Source organism: Ranitomeya variabilis, chromosome 3, assembly GCF_051348905.1.
Source record: "Ranitomeya variabilis isolate aRanVar5 chromosome 3, aRanVar5.hap1, whole genome shotgun sequence".
Classification (NCBI taxonomy): domain Eukaryota; kingdom Metazoa; phylum Chordata; class Amphibia; order Anura; family Dendrobatidae; genus Ranitomeya; species Ranitomeya variabilis.
The window spans coordinates 486,428,327-486,447,437 of record NC_135234.1 but is presented as its reverse complement, the minus strand read 5'-3'; the positions used below and the strand labels follow the sequence as shown (position 1 = coordinate 486,447,437).

Below are 19,111 nucleotides of genomic sequence, written 5' to 3'. Positions count from 1 at the left end.
GTCACGGAGCGGCGGTTGAGTCTGAACCTCAAAACCTGACAACCGGCTGCAATGTAGAGCCAGTGTCACCGGGGGCGCTGTAACAGCGGCCGCTCTGTATTCTCAAAGCGGTGACTGAACTGGCCCCGTCCCTATGACAACCGAATGCTGAAGTGAAGAATAAAGATAATTTTCTTCCCGCTGCATTCGGCAGCATAATAACGCTGTTAACCTGCAGATTAACCGCATATCTGCAGGTTAATAAGTGTTTCCCTTTAAAAAAATGGTTTTGTAAATTTTGTTGATAACTTAACCCCTCTAACTAACAAAAACAATGATGCTTCAAAAATTATGCAGATGTAAAAGTAGATGTGTGAAATGTTATTTATTAGCTATCTTGTGTAACACAACTCTCTGGTTTAAGGGCATAATAATTAAAAGTCAGAAAATTGTGACATTTTTGCCAAATTTTCAATGTTTTCACAATTTAATGCAAGTCATATCGAACAAATGTTACTACTAATAATAAATAATAATAATACTATACTACTATCATGAATACGTTATAGAAAAAAAAAACAATCTCAGAATCAGTGGGATCAATTGAAACGTTTCAGGGTTATTGCCACAAAGTGACAGTGGTCAGAATTGTAAGATTTGGTATGGTCATGGAGGTGAAAACTGGTTCGGGGGGGTGAAGGGGTTAAGTGTAGTTACTCCTTTACTCTTTACATATGAATGGAACCCAAAGGTAGTACCAAGAGAGGTTGCTCTTACAGACTAGCTACAGTGCCTGTGTAAGCGATAAAATGCCACAATTATATAAAAATGTACCATTAGATACCTTCTCAGTTTTGCCCTCGTTTGTCTTACGATTGTACACTCAAAATATTAATACATGTTAATGTATATGCTAATAACATTTATATAATAAAAATACTACATAAAATATTAAAAATTACCTGTATAGAGAAAACTAAGTAAGATTTATAAAACTCTAGTACAGATATGTGCACAAAAATAAACATGAAATCACAGAACCAGGCGGTTATCTACAAATATTTATTATAACACTTGGATATAACTACAGGAAGCCCTTGGCACTGATAGAAAATATTGATTCACTGTTAGGTTACAAAAATTTATACATAGCAAAAGGTAAATGCTTCTTTTTCTTTTACATAAAAATAATTACACTAAAAGGGATCTCAAAAAGAAAACTTCAGTCAACTACACAGAATAGAAAAAAAAATTAAGACATTGCCTTCGTTATCCATACATTAGGACACTGGGCTAGAACAATCACCTGCATTGCAGTAGAAAGAATTACGAGTTTTCCATGCATTGGCTTCAACAAAAAGCTAGGCTATTAAAGTAACATGTTACCTAAATACAATATACGCCTCAATTTCGAAATTGTCAAAAACAAAACGTCCTTTCAGGATTGTAACCAAACAAAATACCTGAACACTGTCTGTTAACACGTCAACGATAAGTAATATCTTCAGGTCAAGTAGACTGGACATGATCATCTATATCTGTACCGTCTACACTTCACATTTGTATGGATTTTTTTATTTTGTTTCTTTTCATTTTTTTTTCTTTTTTTTTTTATAATATTTTGGAAGTGCAACTGTCAAAACAAAAATCACAATCAACTACAGAAATAGGAATGATCTACAGCAACAATGTAATACTATATATATTCAATGCACCACTGTCATTTTTGTTGATCATCGTTACCTAAGACTAACACTATTAATTAAGATGTGTTAACTTGGACCGATCGTCTAAATTCAAAATGCATGCAGCCATTTCATTAGCTGAACAAGTATACCCTAGCAATTTACCACGAAACTAGGAACGTTACACTAAGGTCTTAGTTCTTGTTCTTTTGATGTTGACTTCGAGGTGAAATGAGGTTGGATCCTCTTTTTTTTTGGATGGGAAGGTTGGGGTAGGGGAGAGCAAATACTTATAGTAGAGAACTAGGACCTACAATTTGACTGAATCCTTAGTTTCGCTTAACCACAAGGTCTCACAAAATTGGTGGGCTCACTGTCAGAAGAATTGGTCTAGGTCACAATCTGTCTGTCTCAATGGTCTGTAGGAGACTAGTATACTTTATTTGGAAAATGGAGGAGGGGGAAGGGGAACCAAACTGACTGATCATGGGTGTCCCTGATGCTTGGGATGATAATTATGACACTTAAGCTCCTTTCATTTGAATTTTTTAAAGAATCAGTATTATACGTAGAAATGTTTTCGGGTCATTGATTCAGTTCAAAATGGTAACACTTTATAGAAATTGACCATAATGGTTCTCAAATCAAGTACTGTATTTGCACCTATTTAATGTCCAAGTATGACCTGCTGCCTGTCAACACCTGCTCCCTCTATTTGGGAAATCCGAATTCCACCAAGGGAGAAAAACACTGATACCTTATACCTTATAAAGTGCTTCATTTTAAAACGCCTGAGATCACAAAATATGGGGGAGAACGTCAGGATGTTCTTATTCGCTGCATTTTAAAATCCATATAATAATAGCCGGTGGCTCGTTCAGGTTTCTTTCAATGGTACACATCTGCATTAATTGATTAATCATAAAGGCTACTGCATTTCATGCCGTGTCATGGTTAAGAAGTTATGTGTAAGAATTGAGCTGTTCTTTTGATCGCGACTGGATGTCTTGAAGTTCTTGCTCTTCCTTAGCTTTAATGTCTTGGTAGGCCTGCATTTTGCTCGCATCCTTTAAGTAGGCCCAATTAGAAGCCAGAATCATGAGGAAGTGGATCTGCAAGAGAAGGGTGAGCACGATGGCTAGTAAACGTGTCAAGAGGCAAAGCAAGCAGGTTATTAGAGTACTAATAGTAGTAGTAGTTTAATAATAAATCATAAATAAGTGTTAATAGGCTTTTTTTTAACCCTGTAGCGGACATTAATAACTTTCTGTTTAGGCATGCACTTGGTTTACTATGGCTGAAAAAAACAAAGGATGAGGAAAGTAACTAAGGAAGTTAGGAAGCCAGGAGTAAAATTAATTGAGAGGAAATGTGTTTTGCCAGATGGTTAAAGCAACAAACCCCTCAAAAACAATTGACGAGGATACAAATTATTTTATTTTAATGGTATATAAAAGGGATATTTTATCAGACAGGCATGTACATATGTGAGGGAAACCTCAGTACATAAAGGAATAGAAATGATGGAAGTCGCCTGAATTATTCTTCAACTATTAATGAACCTGTGGAGGTAAAAATGTATACACAGAAGCATGCAGGCCACAAATTAGTGTTTATTGCCACTTTATTCAACTACAAAAATAGGTTATAAAATGAATTTATTGCTAGTGCTTCTATTCTTCTTTCAAACTTCCATGTCATGTATCCAGTGATAATTATGTCACACGGAACTTCCTCCTCTGCACTATTTCCTGCCACACATCACTTCCTTGTGTCGTCCTCGCTTGGCCAGCTACGCCTCCATTAATTGCATGTCAAATCATTGGTCTCGAATCTAGTGCTCAAGGGCCTATCAGCCGCGCTTATTGTCTGAGATCTGGCTAATAAATAATAATCTGTTACCGTCATTTATTTCAACTGTACAAGTGCGTTTTGCAAGGGAAAAAAAAAAAAAAAGAAAAACGCCTACAACAACTGAATCTGGACAATTAAGGGCGAATTAGCACTGTTATTAGTTAGTAATAGTTTCTACAAAAAATACATATGCTGTAGCTGTGGCAATAGTGAAGCTTCATATACCTTGATGACCCAACTTCGTGTCTAGAAACGTACCGCATGTTGGGTGTTGGGCATCAGGGAAGGCACGCGTTTCAGACATCGTTCAACAGATGCCAAATGGATGTGCTCTGCTTTAAGTAACAGAATTTAGCCAGATCTCGTGGTCGTGTTTTACATACAATATAGTTTTAATATTACTCTATGATGCTATTGAGTGACACTTGCTATATACAAAATGAAAAAAAACACAACATAATAATCATAAAAAAATTGTAAATGCTAGACTGGGTTTAGTCCAGAGAGTGTCAGTGGTGGTTTAAGCTACAACAATGTAGTCTTCCTAACGCTGTGACTAAAACACATTAGAATTTAGTGCAGCAATCCTCCCGACTCTTAAACTTCAAAACGGCATAGTTATATGTGGTTGCCATCATGTAGATCAGCTGGTGGAAAAGAACAAAATAAAAAGGTGTGTAAGATACGGCACTGCAATGCCTCGCGCAGCCTTGGAAATCACTATAGTCTTAATTTTAGGAAGATTGGGATTGAGTTCCCCATGATAAAAGTGGTCGGGATCAGACAGAAATAAAAGACCCACTGTATATTATTTTGGGGGTTCATTCTTATACAATAACTATTCATAGATTGGTGCTGTCCATGTTCCGCTAGGTAACAGCTGGCTTTACAGAATACTTGCGTCCATAAGAGAAAAGAAAGGACACTCGTTGAAAGAAAATGGTGAGATTTAAGGAAAAGTGCCGGAAATGGGTTTTGTACATTTTTAGGATTCATGTCCACAAATAGTCAAATTTTATTACTAGTGATAGTCTAATAATTTAATTCCTTTGGAATCGATGCATAACTGGATTTATGGGGGAAATGTAGTTAGCTAATCTGATGCATTAATACTACGTTATGAGTTGACTATGTTATGTATAGAATTTATTCTGATCCACATTTCTATATGGACAATATTTTCAATGAACCAGGTTGTTTTTCAATGATTTAAGGGGTTTTCCAAGACCCAAAATTTATTCTGAATACATTCTATCACTAAAAACAAGTCAGGGTTTGATATACTTTTCTGAAAAAGGTCCAATTTGCCTTTTTCTTAAGCTTCCAAATAAAACTTCATACTTTGGAACGAAGATCCTTTGCTGCTGAATGAATGGTAATGTAATTTGTGACATCAAGTACATGGTGCTGAGCTCCAAGTGAGCATGCCCTGGTCGGCTTTCCAGATATGTTCGATTTCACATCCTCTTTCCACCTACGCTCAAGGTCTCAGAAGATCAGGAGCCGGCTGACGTGCCAGCGCACAGCTTTATAGGTTATCCAGTCTCCAGAGACAGAAGCTGCTGCAGACTGGAAGTGCAGCCAACAGATAATCGGGCGCACTTCCCCAAATATGTTAATTTCTCATATAATACATTCATTTTAAAGTGGATCAAGATAAAAGATTTAAACATTTTTAGAAATTGTAAAAAAATGTATTGGAAAACCCCTTTAAAAGAGTAAACTTGGGAACACTATGGGACCCTTTATACACTGTGGACACTATACATCAAGACACGTCCATATAAGAATATGGAATCATTACTTCCTACCAAGAAATGGCTTCAAAAGTGCAGATGAGCTACTAAAGAGCACATTTGGGGATAGGAATCAGTAATTTTTATGTGGTGCTTAGTTTCCATTGAACACAACACCTATGAATAAAGCACCTTAAACACTTCTAACAGCAACAGAAATGGATGGATAGAAAAGACTAATACATAAATAACTAATAATTTAAAGAGATGCAAAATACTGGAGACGTTAATTTATACTCACCAGTGCAATAACAGTAGCACCTGCACCAGCACAAGCCACAATAAAGAGGTGGTAGGACATGTAGAACTAGAAAAGAAATGAGAAAATCAATTCAGAATGAGTAAGAAGTGATTCAATTCGAGAAAAATGTACAGGCTTGAGATGACCATATGAAAATAAGAGGCATTATAAACGCCTTCCATTCATCTGTATTAAGATGGAGGGGTTTATAACAATTTATTACTAGATATATCAGGGAAGCTGAGGTAATAAGAACCTGCTCACACTACTGTCTATCTGACCTAATACTGGATACACCAGGGTACTGAGATAAGAAGAAGCTGCTCACACTACTGTCCATCCTGTCTATCTGACCTAATACTGGATACACCAGGGTACTGAGGTAAGAAGAAGCTGCTCACACTACTGTCCATCCTGTCTATCTGACCTAATACTGGATACACCAGGGTACTGAGGTAAGAATAAGCTGCTCACAATATTGTCCATCCTGTCTATCTGACCTAATACTGGATACACCAGGGTACTGAGGTAAGAATAAGCTGCTCACACTTCTGTCCATCCTGTCTATCAGACCTAATACTGGATACACCAGGGTACTGAAGTAAGAAGAAGCTGCTCACACTGCTGTCCATCCTGTGTATCTGACCTAATACTGGATTCAACAGGGTACTGAGGTAAGAAGAAGCTGCTCACACTACTGTCCATCCTGTCTATCTGACCTAATACTGGATACACCAGGGTACTGAGGTAAGAATAAGCTGCTCACACTTCTGTCCATCCTGTCTATCAGACCTAATACTGGATACAACAGGGTACTGAAGTAAGAAGAAACTGCTCACACTGCTATCCATCCTGTGTATCTGACCTAATACTGGATACACAACGGTACTGAGGTAAGAAGAAGCTGCTCACACTGCTGTCCATCCTTGTCTATCTGACCTAATACTGGAAACACCAGGGTACTGAGGTATGAAGAAGCTGCTCTCACTGCTGTTCACTCTGTCTCTCAGATCTAATACTGGAAATACAAAGTGTGTTCAGTTAGGATACTTTCACAAATCAGGCACAATCCGGCAAATTGTGAAAAAAACGGATCCAGTAAAATTTGCTGCCGGATCCGTTTTTTCCTCATAGACTTGTATTAGCGCCAGATGGCCTCACGTTTCATCCGTTTTTTTGCCGTATCCGTCGAAAATCCGTTTTCTGACGGCCGGAGAAAACATACCTACAAATGTTTTTTCTGTCCGGTGAAAAACGGGTGAAATGATGAATCCGGAAACCGATTCAGTTTTTTTTTCAATTGAGCATGCCCCGTAGCAGCATTTTCTATTCTGGAGTCTGTGTCTCTTTCTCTCTCCTTCCTCTCCTCCCCAGAACAAGAGATCCAAACCCTATCCCCGGGTATAAAAAAAAACACGGATCCACCAAAAAAACGAATCCTTCGCATCACTTTTTCACAATCTGCGCCAGATCAGTTTTTTAAAAATTCGCTGGATTCTGCCTGACGACAAAAAACTGATGTGTGAAAGTAGCCTTAGGAAGACGCTGCTCACACTGCTGTCCACCTTGTATATCTTATCTAATATTGGAGATAGCAGGGGTACTGAAATAAAAAAAATTAACTTTTTCACAATGCTGTCCACCCTGTCTATCTGTTCTCATAGTGGAAATGCCAGGGGTGCTGAGGTAAGAAGAAGCTGCTCACACTCCTATCCACCCTGTTTTTGTGATCCATACCATGGACGATTAGGTAAGAGGAGGCTCCTTAGACTGCTGTCCACCTTGTCTTTCTAAATGCTACTGGCTGCTGTGACCTGGAGATAGCAGTATAAGGTCACAACAGAGGAGTTTCCTACTGCCCATCCTCACAGGCACTGTGATAGTTTCTGCTCAGTGTAACAAAAAAGTTGTCATTTTATTTCTATAGTGATTACCCTTTAAAACAAAATAAATATGATTTGCTGGTAAATGTATGTAAACATTTGTTTATAATGACTCTTACTTTAGATTTGCATTTTTTTCCACTTTCTAAAGAATCCCCAGTCAGCCCAAAATGACAGATTATTTGTGTATGGTTTTTATTTTTATTTTGCTGTGATGCATTAATAGCAAAATTGGAAAAAAAAACGACAAAATTACACATAATTCCCTGCATTGTCACAAATAAACCCCACTCCTAGAAACAGATCGGTTACTCAGTAGATGGGCATTTGCAGCAACCTTTCCTGCTTGTGCATTCAGGAAACCAATATCTTACACACAAGACTACTATGGCCATGTTACAGTGCATGGATCATTTCCACACGTGAATATACTGGCGGCTGGTGACACAGGCTGGGTGGGTCCAGTTATGTTCATACAGGACTAGCACTAGTGGCTCTTTGCATTAACAAGAGTACTAAAAGGTGTTTCATAATAAGATTGGTGACAACATTCCTGGGAGAGAAGGCTACTCCAGCTGCTGAAATCTATAACTTGAGTGGGTGAATCCATATACATAGGCTTTTATAGTGAAAACCCTACAATATCGATTTTTTTAACCTCAAATATTTCTGTTTCTCAGAGTTTCTTATTTTTGATCTAGAGTAATGGATTTTAGGAGAAATACCTCAGTGGTACTGCAGATGTTCCCCAACGCTGATCCACAAGCTTTTCCAGGCAAGGCGTTCCATGGAATTATACCTACAAAGAAACCCGAATATGTGAGACTTCTGCAGAAACTGGGTATCATCTCTACTCTTCACCCACTGACCATGCGTCTAAGCAAACATGGAAGGAATATTAGTGAAGTGGAAGCTCGGTTAGAATAGTCTTTCCTAGAATAGGTTATTATTTTCTCTTCTTAACTGTATAGTTGTCACTTTCTCTAGATACCCCTAATAATTGAGCCCTGCTGCTTTACCCCCCCGACACATTTACCCAACTCAGCATGCTCTGAAGACCTCCTATACATGGAATACTGTCCTAGGCATGACATTTTGTTTCTTGCTAAATCTTACACCATTGCTGTTCCATACACTAAGGCCTAAGCAGTAGCACACCCTTTCCAACTGAGATGACACTATTAACGGGTATCTGTCATGAGAGTTTGGCTAGAATATATGAAAGCAGAATAATGTAAGGGCAAATACTTTGATCCAGCAATGTATCAGTTGCGCAGCTGCTTACTGCAGTTTAGATAAAATCACTGTTTATAGGCGGCACTAGAGTTTGGGTCCTCTCCGAAATTGATATTTGCATATTTAACTTCCCAGAGTAGCATTGCATGGCCTATATGTCTCCTTACACAATCTTGGCACTCTCCCTCTTAGACCCGCTGAAGGAGGCCTCTCACTTAGAAAAATCAGACCTCCCACATTGCACTGATGAGAGGCAAACACCTTGAAACACTTGTCTGCAAATAGAGTGTCTGGCGTGGTTGTTATCCTTGTCATGTGGCAAGGCTCGTTAAAGAGTCAGTAATTTCAGGATTGCTACCCCATATAGGTGGCACTAGAGTTCTAGTCCTCTTCTTCTCTGAAGAGGATATTTGCAGGTTTTATTTGCTACAGATCTACCAGTACTCTGAATGTGGAGCTCTGTATAACCGCGACAACACTACTGATTGGCAGCTTTTTGCCTAAGCACAGTGTACACAGCAGCCAATCAGTGCTGGGCGGGTTATACAAAGTTCATGAATATGGAGAAATATGTGTCAGCAGGTTTACTAGTCCTCTAGTGATAATCTCCTGCTGATAAAACACTGATTTTATCGACACTACAGCAAATAGCCCAGTAAGTGAGATATTGCTGGGATCAGAGTCTCTGTCACCTCATCTGAGAACAGCATGATGTAGGGTAAGGAAGAACAGACTCAGCTTGTTCATTTTAACTGCAGGACTGCCAACATTATTTTTCCACAGACCCCCAAGGAACTTAAAATGAAAACGGACATACCATACTGCCGGATGTCCACACATATCTGTTCTGCGGTTGTAGTATAATTTACAGGCAGCCCTTTGAGAACTTCACAAGATGACCAGATGTTGTAAAACATGAAAACAGGAACTGCAGAAAAGCCGAACACTCCAAGCCAGGCCACTCCCAAGATGTAGGTAAGAAACACAAACTGATGAGGAAATAAGTGAAGAAGATAAACCAATATCCTGAATTAAGCATCCAAATATTCCAGACACGTTCTTGGGCTCATTTACGGTCACTTGTGTCTTTAAGGGTACCGTCACACATTGAAATTTCCATCGCTACGACGTTACGATTCGTGACGTTCTAGCGATATCGTTACGATATCGCTGTGTCTGACACGCTACTGCGATCAGACACCCTGCTGAGAATCGTACGTCGTAGCAGATCGTTTGGAACTTTCTTTCGTCGCTTGATCACCCGCTGACATCGCTGGATCGTTGTGTGTGACAGCGATCCAGCGATGTCTTCGCTTGTAACCAGGGTAAACATCGGGTAACTAAGCGCAGGGCCGTGCTTAGTAACCCGATGTTTACCCTGGTTACCAGCGTAAATGTAAAAAAACAAACCGTGCATACTCACCCGTCGGTGTCCTTCAGGTCCCTTGCCGTCTGCTTCCTGCTCTGAGTGCCGGCCGGAAAGTGAGAGCAGATCACAGTGGTGCTGCGCTCTGCTCTCACTGTACGGCTGCACTCAGAGCAGGAAGCAGACGGCAAGGGACCTGAAGGACACCGACGGGTGAGTATGTACGGTTTGTTTTTTTACGTTTACGCTGGTAACCAGGGTAAACATCGGGTTACTAAGTGCGGCCCTGCGCTTAGTTACCCGATGTTTACCCTGGTTACCCGGGGACTTTGGCATCGCTCCAGCGCCGTGATTGCAACGTGTGACCGCAGTCTACGACGCTGGAGCGATGATTATACGACGCTGCGACGTCACGAATCGTGCCGTCGCAGCGATGAAAATTTCAATGTGTGACGGTACCCTTAGGGTGTCTCAGTGGCATTGTTCACACTAGTGTCACTGCAAGCTATGAAAGATCAGTCGGGACATTTCCATACAGTGATTGAGGAACCCTAGTGACTAATAATAAGGTCCATGGAGGTTTCATCAAGGTTTCTGTGGAAAGTTATGGAAATTGTGAGGGAGGTTCAATCCACACATATGAACAAAGCCTATGTAATAGTATGAAAAGTGGTCTGTTTCTTTATTCATTTTTCCCAAGAGAATAAAATAAAAGGATAATATATTAACATAGATCAACCATGGATATTCAGGATAACCACAACCATCAGTGTGTGCTTCTACTGGCACCGCCAGTCATAACTCCAGGTCAGAATTCTTGTGGACCACCTTATCCTCTCAATGACTGGACAATTTTCTGTTTTTGATGGGTTTTTTTCAGTTTTCAGTTTTTCCTCACCTTCTTCCAAGAGCCATAACTTTTTTTTATTTTTCTATCCACATAGCCGTATGAGGGCTTGTTTTTTGCAGTACAAGTTCTACTTTTCAATAATACCATTGATTTTATCTTGTGCTGCACTGGAAAGCGTGAAAAATATACCAGGTGCGTTAAAAATAAAAAAATCAATTGTGAAATTGCATTTTTTTGCAATTTAAATTTACCATATTCACTATCAGACAAAACTGGCCTGCGAATATGATTTTCCAGGTCACTATGATTACGCCAACACCAAACATATATTGTTTTCTTTTATTTAAGTAGTGAAAAAAAAAAATTGGAATTTAGCAAAAAAATGTAGGGAATATGAGGTTGTGTGAAGGTTTATTGTTAGCGTCCTCTGTGAATGTCTTCAGCAGACCGCAGGCTGTCAAGACAACACATCGGCGCCCCGCGATCACGTCACAGGCGCACTGGTGGGGGAGTAGAATTAAGCGCCCCATCAGATTAACAGCGACATTTAACAGGTTAACAGCCACGGGTGGAGATGCGCTCCACCTATGAGTGCCAGAGGCACGTGATGACGGAGTGAAAGAGTCAACAGCTGTCGGGAAAGATGTGGCCTCGGCGTGCAAGCCCGCGTCAGAGTCAGGGACATGACATATGACGCAACTATACGTCATATGTCATGAAGGATTAATGGTGTTTTCCTACACGTCATTCCCAAATCATCAGGGGTGGACATACCATAGGTACAACTTGTGGGGCCACACTTGGGCATAAGATAAAAAGGCCCATTTCTACCTCCAAAGCAGGTAGAATTGTACATTATGATGAACTATTTGACTACAAAAGGGCCCATATATTGTTTTTGCACAAGGGCCCTACACTGCCCATCATCAATAGCTATGAAAAATATAATTAGAAAAAAAAAAAGCTCTGTCCACTTTGCATCATTTTCCAGTGTAATACAATCCCTTTCACCGTGAAGCAATATTCTTACACAGATATTCTCACCATTCCACTGATGCATCGTCCACAAGCCGTGGTTTTAAATTCACTGTGCATTTCCTTCACGGCGCTGGTGGTGTAGAAACCCTCTGCCAGAAGAATGATCCCATACAGGAAAAAGAAGGAAGCAATTCCATAGATCACATACTGCATTAACTGGATTCTGGAAAATAGGAACATCCACATGTCAGGACGCATTCCAATAGGTAATACATTTACAGTTTGCAATCATTTGATTAAGGTTGGGGTCACATATCTTGGTGTGGAAAAATATGGCGGTGAGCATGCTGCAATCCTAGAGTGCAGTGACATAAGCACATTATGGTGAGATAGGGAATTGGACTGCATTAAATTCCCTACGATAGACTTGTGAGGGTCAATTGTAGGCAACAAACCATTGTCTAGCAGTGAATGATCAGACGGCCGACGCTTCCATGCACATTTTAGCCCACCTTGGCTGTTGTAGCCATTGAAACTGGCTATAGACCATGACAGCGCATGAAGCACGGACAATCTTTATGGATAAATTCTAGGAATGTTTTTGTCAGAGACCTTTCACGGACATGCGACTATCAGACGAATTAGCTTAAATATCACCAATGTTTGCACCCATGCGATGATTATCTGTCATTAATTGGTTAAAATAATCATTTATTGTAGATTTCACCCAATAGTGCTTCGGTTGAAATGAGCCATTTCGGTTAACTTTTGACTTACATTATGTGTTTAGCCCTCTTCTAAGAAGAACTTCACAGAGCCCAGCTAGTATATGTGCAAAACACATTATATTGCTCAGGCTGTAGAAGGACAGTAGAGACAGAAGACTTATGTCTTCTACACTAACTTTGTGCGTCCATAGATAGTAAGCATATTTGATAAACCTACACACTGCAAAGTCTGGTGTAGATCAAATGGAGATCAATAAACCTGTCTACTGTGACACTTTCTATGAACAATGCCTTCTGTAATGTTCACAATGCCAGGATTGAGATATTACAGGTATAAATGTTATACAGATGGAAAGCTTAAACAGATCTGTGGTATGGACCTGTAACATTTGCTGTAAAAACAAAAAGTGGTTTAATTTTGACATAGGCGATAATTTCCTTTATCTCAAAAACTGAAGACACGGTCTCATTTGTCATGGCATTTTGTCATTCATGTGTCAGAAAGAAAACAGAAAGGTGTTGGACATGTATTGAACATAATATTCACCACATCTTAAAAAACATATTTTATTATACTTAAAAAGTAACCCAACTTGATCTTCATTTTTCAAAATTACAGTAGCAGGCACTTGAATTGCCGGGAGATCATTGAGGGCCTGCGTCCTGACACCCCCATCGATCGTACAATAGATCCCGGGATATGTGCAACTCAGCAGACAGAAAAATAATTATTTTATTTCTACAGCGCCAACATATTCCGCAGCACTTTACAATTTTAGAGGGGACTTGAACAGACAATAAAGACATTATAAAATACGAAAAGGAGTGAGGGCCCTGCTCACAAGCCTACAATTTATGAAGATATAGGGGAGACACAAAAGGCAAATTGTAAAAAGTGCTTATATTGTACGATACAGCCACAATACACTAAATAGGGTATGCACACAAAGCTGCACGAACTGGTCACCAGCCTGTATGTGTACAGTACAGACACAGAGGGCTATTAACTGCATGGCGGGTGTGTGAACAGATGCTACGAGGGTCATGATTTTGAAAAAACTTTTGTATGGCCAAAACGGGGGTTAATTAGATAAGTGGGGTGGGGCAATAGGCCAGTCTAAAGAAATGTGTTTTAGGCCACTCTTAAAACTGTGGGTATTGGGAATTAATCGAATTGAACTGGCAAGTGCATTCCAAAGAATTGGCACAGCAGGCAAGAAGTCTTGGAGACGGAAATGAAAGGTTCGGATTATTGAGGATTTTAGTTTTAAGTCATTAGCAGACTGGAGGGCATAGGTAGAGTGGTAGACTGAGACGAAGGAGGAGATGTATGGTGGTGCTGAATCATGCAGCACTTTGTGGGTGAGAGTGTTAAGTTTAGATTGAACTCTGTATCGGATGGACAACCAGTGCAATGACTGGCACAGGGTGAAGGCATCGGTGTAGAGGTTGGAAAAGAATAAGATCCTGGTTGCTGCATTTAGGGTGCATAATAGAGGGGAGAGTTCGGTAAGAGGGAAACGGTTTAGTAGAAAGTTGCAATACTCCAGACAAGAATGAATAAGAGATACAGTACGAGTTTTGGCCGAGTCAAAGAAAAAGGTCGAATTCTAGAGATATTTTTGAGGCGTAGGTGACATGAGCAAACAAGTGATAAGATGTGGGGAGTGAAATATGATACCAAGTTAGTGGAGTGAGGAAACATAAGCAGTTCAGTTTTTCACGGATTCAGTTTTATATAGAAAGAGGACATAATGTTAGAGACAGCAGAAAGACAATCACTGGTATTTTGTAGTAATGCAGGGTTAAGGTCAGGAGTCGATGTGTATATTTTGGTGTCATCAGCATAGATGTACTAAAAACAGAAACTACGGATTGTTTGTCCAATATGGGCGGTGTACAAGGAGAAAAGGAGGAGGCCTAGGATGGAACTTTAACCCGTTTCTGCCATCAGACGGAATAGTAGGTCCGATGGCAGAACCCCTCGCTTTGATGTGGGCTCCGGCGATGAGCCCGCATCAAAGCCGGTACATGTCAGCTGTTTTACGCTGTTTTAGGCGTGGGTGGAATCGCGATCCGCCCACGCCTATTAACTAGTTAAATGCCGCTGTCAAACTGACAGTGGCATTTAACAAGCGCTTCAGGCCATCCGGCTGGAAATGTGCGCACCGGTGGCCCCAGTCATATGATCGGGGATCATCAGCACGTCGGCATGACAACCAGAGGTCTCCTTGAGACCTCTATGGTTGTTGATGCCGGATTGCTATGAGTGCCACCCTGTGGTTGGTGCTTATAGCAATGCTGTAATTCTACTACATGGAGGCGATCTGAGTATTGCTCCTATGTAGCAGAGCCAATCAAGTTGTGCCAGCTTCTATCCTCCCATGGAGGCTATTGAAGCATGGCAAAAGTAAAAAAAACACGTTAAAAATATGAAAAAAATAAAAATAAAAATTATAAAAGATTCAAATCACCCCCCTTTTGCCACATTCAAAATAAAACAATAAAAAAAAAAATAAAACCTACACATATTTGGTATCGCCGCATTCAAAATCGCCTGATCCATCAATAAAAAAAAAGGATTAACCTGATCGCTTAAAGGCATAGCGATAAATCCAAAACGCCAGAATTAAATTTTTTTGGTCACCGTGACATTGCATTAAAATGCAATAACGGGCGATCAAAAGAACGTATTTACACCAAAATGGTATCATTAAGAACGCCAGCTCAGCACACAAAAAAATAACCCCTCACCCGACCCCAGATCACGAAAAATGAAGATGCTACGGGTATCGGAAAATTGCGCAAGTTTTTTTTTTTTTTTTAAAGCAAAGTTTGCAATTTTTTTTCACCACCTAGATAAAAAATAACCTAGACATGTTTGGTGTCTATGAACTCTCAGTGACTTGGAGAATCATAATATCAGGTCAGTTTTAACATTTAATGAACCTAGCAAAAAAGCCAAACAAAAAAACAAGTGTAGGATTGCACATTTTTTGCAATTTCACCGCACTTGGAATTTTGTTTACTGTTTTCTAGTACACGATATGTTAAAACCAATGGTGTCGTTTAAAAGTGCAACTCATCCTGCAAAAAATAAGCCCTCATATGGCCATAGGACGGAAAAATAAAAAAGTTATGGCTCTGGGAAGGAGTGGAGCAAAGAACAAATACGCAAAAACAAAAATACCCCGGGTCATGAAGGGGTTAAGGAATCCCGACAGTAAGGGAAAGGAGAGACGGAGAACCAGCAAAAGATACAGTGAAGGAGCAGTCAGAAAGGTAGTGGGAGAACCAGGAGAGAACGGTGTCCTTGAGCCCGATAGAGCAGAGCATAGTGAGGAGGAGCTGGGGATACAGTGTCAAATGCTGCAGAGAGATCCAGGAGAATCAGCAGGGAGTAGTGACCATTAGATTTAGCTGTTAGCAGATCATTAGAGACTTTAGTGAGGGCAGTTTCAAAAGAGTTTAAAGAGCAGAAATCAGATTGTAAAAGGTCGAGAACAGAATTATCAGAGAGAGAATGGATTAGACGGGAGTGGACTAAGTGTTGAGGGTTGGTTTTTTAAGTAATGGATGTATACTGGTGTGTTTAAATTAGGATGGAAAAATACAAGATGAAAGGGAGTGATTAAATATTTTAGTTAGGTGAGTGGTGACAGGGTGGGAAAATGACTGGAAATGTGAGGGAACAGGGTCACTGGTACAGGTAGTAAGGCAAGGAGATGCAAGGAACCTGGTCAATTCTTCTTGTGTGACTGGTTCAATAAAAACATGAGCAAGATGCAGTGCAGGAGGGAAAAGAATGCATAGTGTTAGGGGATTGGGAGAAAATTTCAGCCAGATATGGTCAATTTTTTCTCAGAAATGGCAGGTGCACACAGCTCCTGCCTGAGCTCGCACAAAGCCCAGAGTAAAAATTCAATGGAAAGAATATGCTTCATAATTATTAATTTCCATTGAATCTGTACTCCAGGCTTTGTACGCAGTCAGACAGGATCTGTGCGCTCCTGTCTTCCAAGCTGCACACCTTTTGGGAATCTATTCTGCGATTGTAGGGGCAGTGTCTTTGGACCTGCACACTCACAGATCTGAAGGCCGTTCAAGAGCCAGTATAAGAAAAATCAAGAAGAAAGTTTATTTACATTTTCAAAAGGGTTATCCAAGACTTAATTTTTTTTCTTCTATGGAGCGAAGCACTTATTGGCAGGTAGGTGCTAACTACCTGCCTGTTCTGCCGTGCGACAATTTCTTCTGGCTCAGAGCAGTCACAAACCACTCCTGAGAGCGATTCTCCTTCTTCCTGTGATGTCATGTCAACAGAGCAGTTCCTTCTCATCCGCTCAGTCAATGAGCATCACTGCTCGTGTAATGTTGATTGACAGCTGGTTCACGCTAAAGGCAAGTGCAGACAGCGGTATTATCGGTCCGAGTGTGATCCGAAAAAACATCAGATCGCACCCAGATCAATGTTACATATCCATTATTTTCCTGTTACAGAGTCTGTCTCAAGAAAAAAGAAAATCACTGCATGTCAGAGTTTGAGCCGATATTTGGATCACACTTGGCAATGCAAGTCAATGAGTGTGTGGAAATCAGCACAATGCACTCAGATGAAACTGACAATGTAGAAGATGGAGAAAGTTTTTTCTCCATCTTCTCCTCACAGTGTGCTGCTGATTCTCTTATCCAAGAGAATCTAATCACACTATGTGGACACCCTGATCAAAGTTTGATCTGTGCCATTTGCATAATCCGTGAGATTCTTTCAGATGGAACTACGGCTGTCTGCATGAGCCCCAACGCTGTGGCTAGTCGGCTGTCAATCTACAGGACCTTAAAGGGAACCTATCACCCCCAAAATCGAGGGTGAGCTAAGCCCACCGGCATCAGGGGCTTATCTACAGCATTCTGTAATGCTGTAGATAAGCCCCCGATGTATCCTGAAAGATGAGAAAAAGAGGTTAGATTATACTCACCCAGGGGCGGTCCGATCCGGTGGGCATCACGGTCTGGTCTGGGGCCTCCCATCTTCTTACAATGACGTCCTCTTCTTGTCTTCATACTGCGGCTCCGGCCCAGGGGTACCTTGTCTGCCCTGTTGAGGGCAGAGCAAAGTTCTGCAGTGTGCAGGTGCCGGGAAAGGTCAGAGAGGCCCAGCACCTGCGCACTGCAGTACTTTGCTCTGCCCTCAACAGGGCAGACAAAGTACGCCTGCGCCAGTGCCGCAGCGTGAAGACCAGAAGAGGGGGACGTCATCTGATGAAGATGGGAGGCTCCGGACCGGACCGGAGACACCCATCGGACCGGACCGCAGCGGGACCGCCCCTGGGTGAGCATAATCTAACCTCTTTTTCTTATCTTTTAGGATACATCGGGGGCTTATCTACAGCATTACAGAATGCTGTAGATAAGCCCCTGATGCTGGTGGGCTTACCTCACCATCGATTTTGGGGGTGACAGGTTCCCTTTAACAGCAACACTCCATCAACAGAGCCGAAGAGAACAAACTACTCAGCCGACATGACGTCACAGGAAGCAGCAGAGTCACCACCAGGAGAGGTCCAAGACTGTTCTGAGCCAGGAGAGATTGTCACTGGGCAGAAAAGGCAGGTAGTTAGCAACTATCTGCTGATAAGTACTTAGTCCCATTGATAAAAAAAAAACACAACTAAAAAAAACATTCTTGGATAACCCCTTTAAGTATTTGCACCCAATGGGACTGAATTATGACTTTTCCCACCACTGACACTTTTGTACAAGACCCGATAATATCTATAGGACATACTAAGTGGCATTTCGTGTCAAGATGGTAAAAATTGCTCTATTGATATTAGACGATTAATTTGTTGCAGAAAATTCTGTGACTGAGATTCCATTCTATTCATCAGTACGGGGCTACTTATTCATCATGTGTATGGATTTCTGTACATAAATTAGACAGTTCCAACAAATGTAATAGTTGGGACAGCAAATATTTGACAACTTTGGTGTAAGGACGTGATCTTTATAACATTAGGTCTTTTGGTTTAGATACTCACACTTCAGTTAGAAGAGCGTGGTCACTGGCATTCGAGGAGAAGTGCTGTTCAAGGATGGTCACTGTGCCGGTGAGGGCCACATGACCACAGCCGCAGAAGAGGGCCACTCCAGAAAAGCAGAGAATGGTCGCCACCAGTGAAGCATATGGAACTCCTCCCAAGCACTTAATGCAGCATTCAAAGCAACCTGCAGACAGAGGCAAAAGTCAGGAAAGCGGGTGACCAGTGAACACAAGTGCATACAGCAGCCATTGTTACAAGCTGCGCTGCAGCTGCAAGTAGCCCTCCCCCAGAAACTAGGTCATAATAACAAAGGATGCAATGTAGGGAGCAAGATTTAAAAAAAATGTATTCCAACAAGATGGCACTATGTACATGGGACAGCTCCACTTTCAATCAGGTCATCCACATCTTTAAATTGCCTTTTTGTGTTTATGGAAAGCAGTTGAAGGCACTTTCATTTCCCACCACATA

The 19,111-nt window shown here is 40.9% G+C and overlaps 1 protein-coding gene across 8 annotated transcripts in view; it reads right to left on the bottom strand.

Moving 5' to 3' along the window:
• Positions 1-1,027: 1,027 nt before the first annotated feature.
• The window catches only part of GPM6B (glycoprotein M6B), a 187,275-nt gene continuing 169,191 nt past the window's right edge, over positions 1,028-19,111 (bottom strand). For 4 of the 8 annotated variants that reach the window (XM_077296792.1, XM_077296788.1, XM_077296791.1 and 1 more), the window contains 6 exons: positions 18,638-18,824; positions 11,935-12,091; positions 9,492-9,663; positions 8,164-8,237; positions 5,556-5,621; positions 1,028-2,776 (listed from right to left, as the gene is read on the bottom strand). In XM_077296792.1, coding sequence (XP_077152907.1) covers positions 2,627-2,776; positions 5,556-5,621; positions 8,164-8,237; positions 9,492-9,663; positions 11,935-12,091; positions 18,638-18,824 — 806 coding nt within the window. In that variant the 3' untranslated portion in view covers positions 1,028-2,626. Of the gene's footprint in view, positions 2,777-3,078; positions 4,166-5,555; positions 5,622-8,163; positions 8,238-9,491; positions 9,664-11,934; positions 12,092-18,637; positions 18,825-19,111 lie in introns of those variants that run through there. The other 4 variants (XM_077296794.1, XM_077296790.1, XM_077296793.1 and 1 more) reach the window with 1 other exon arrangement.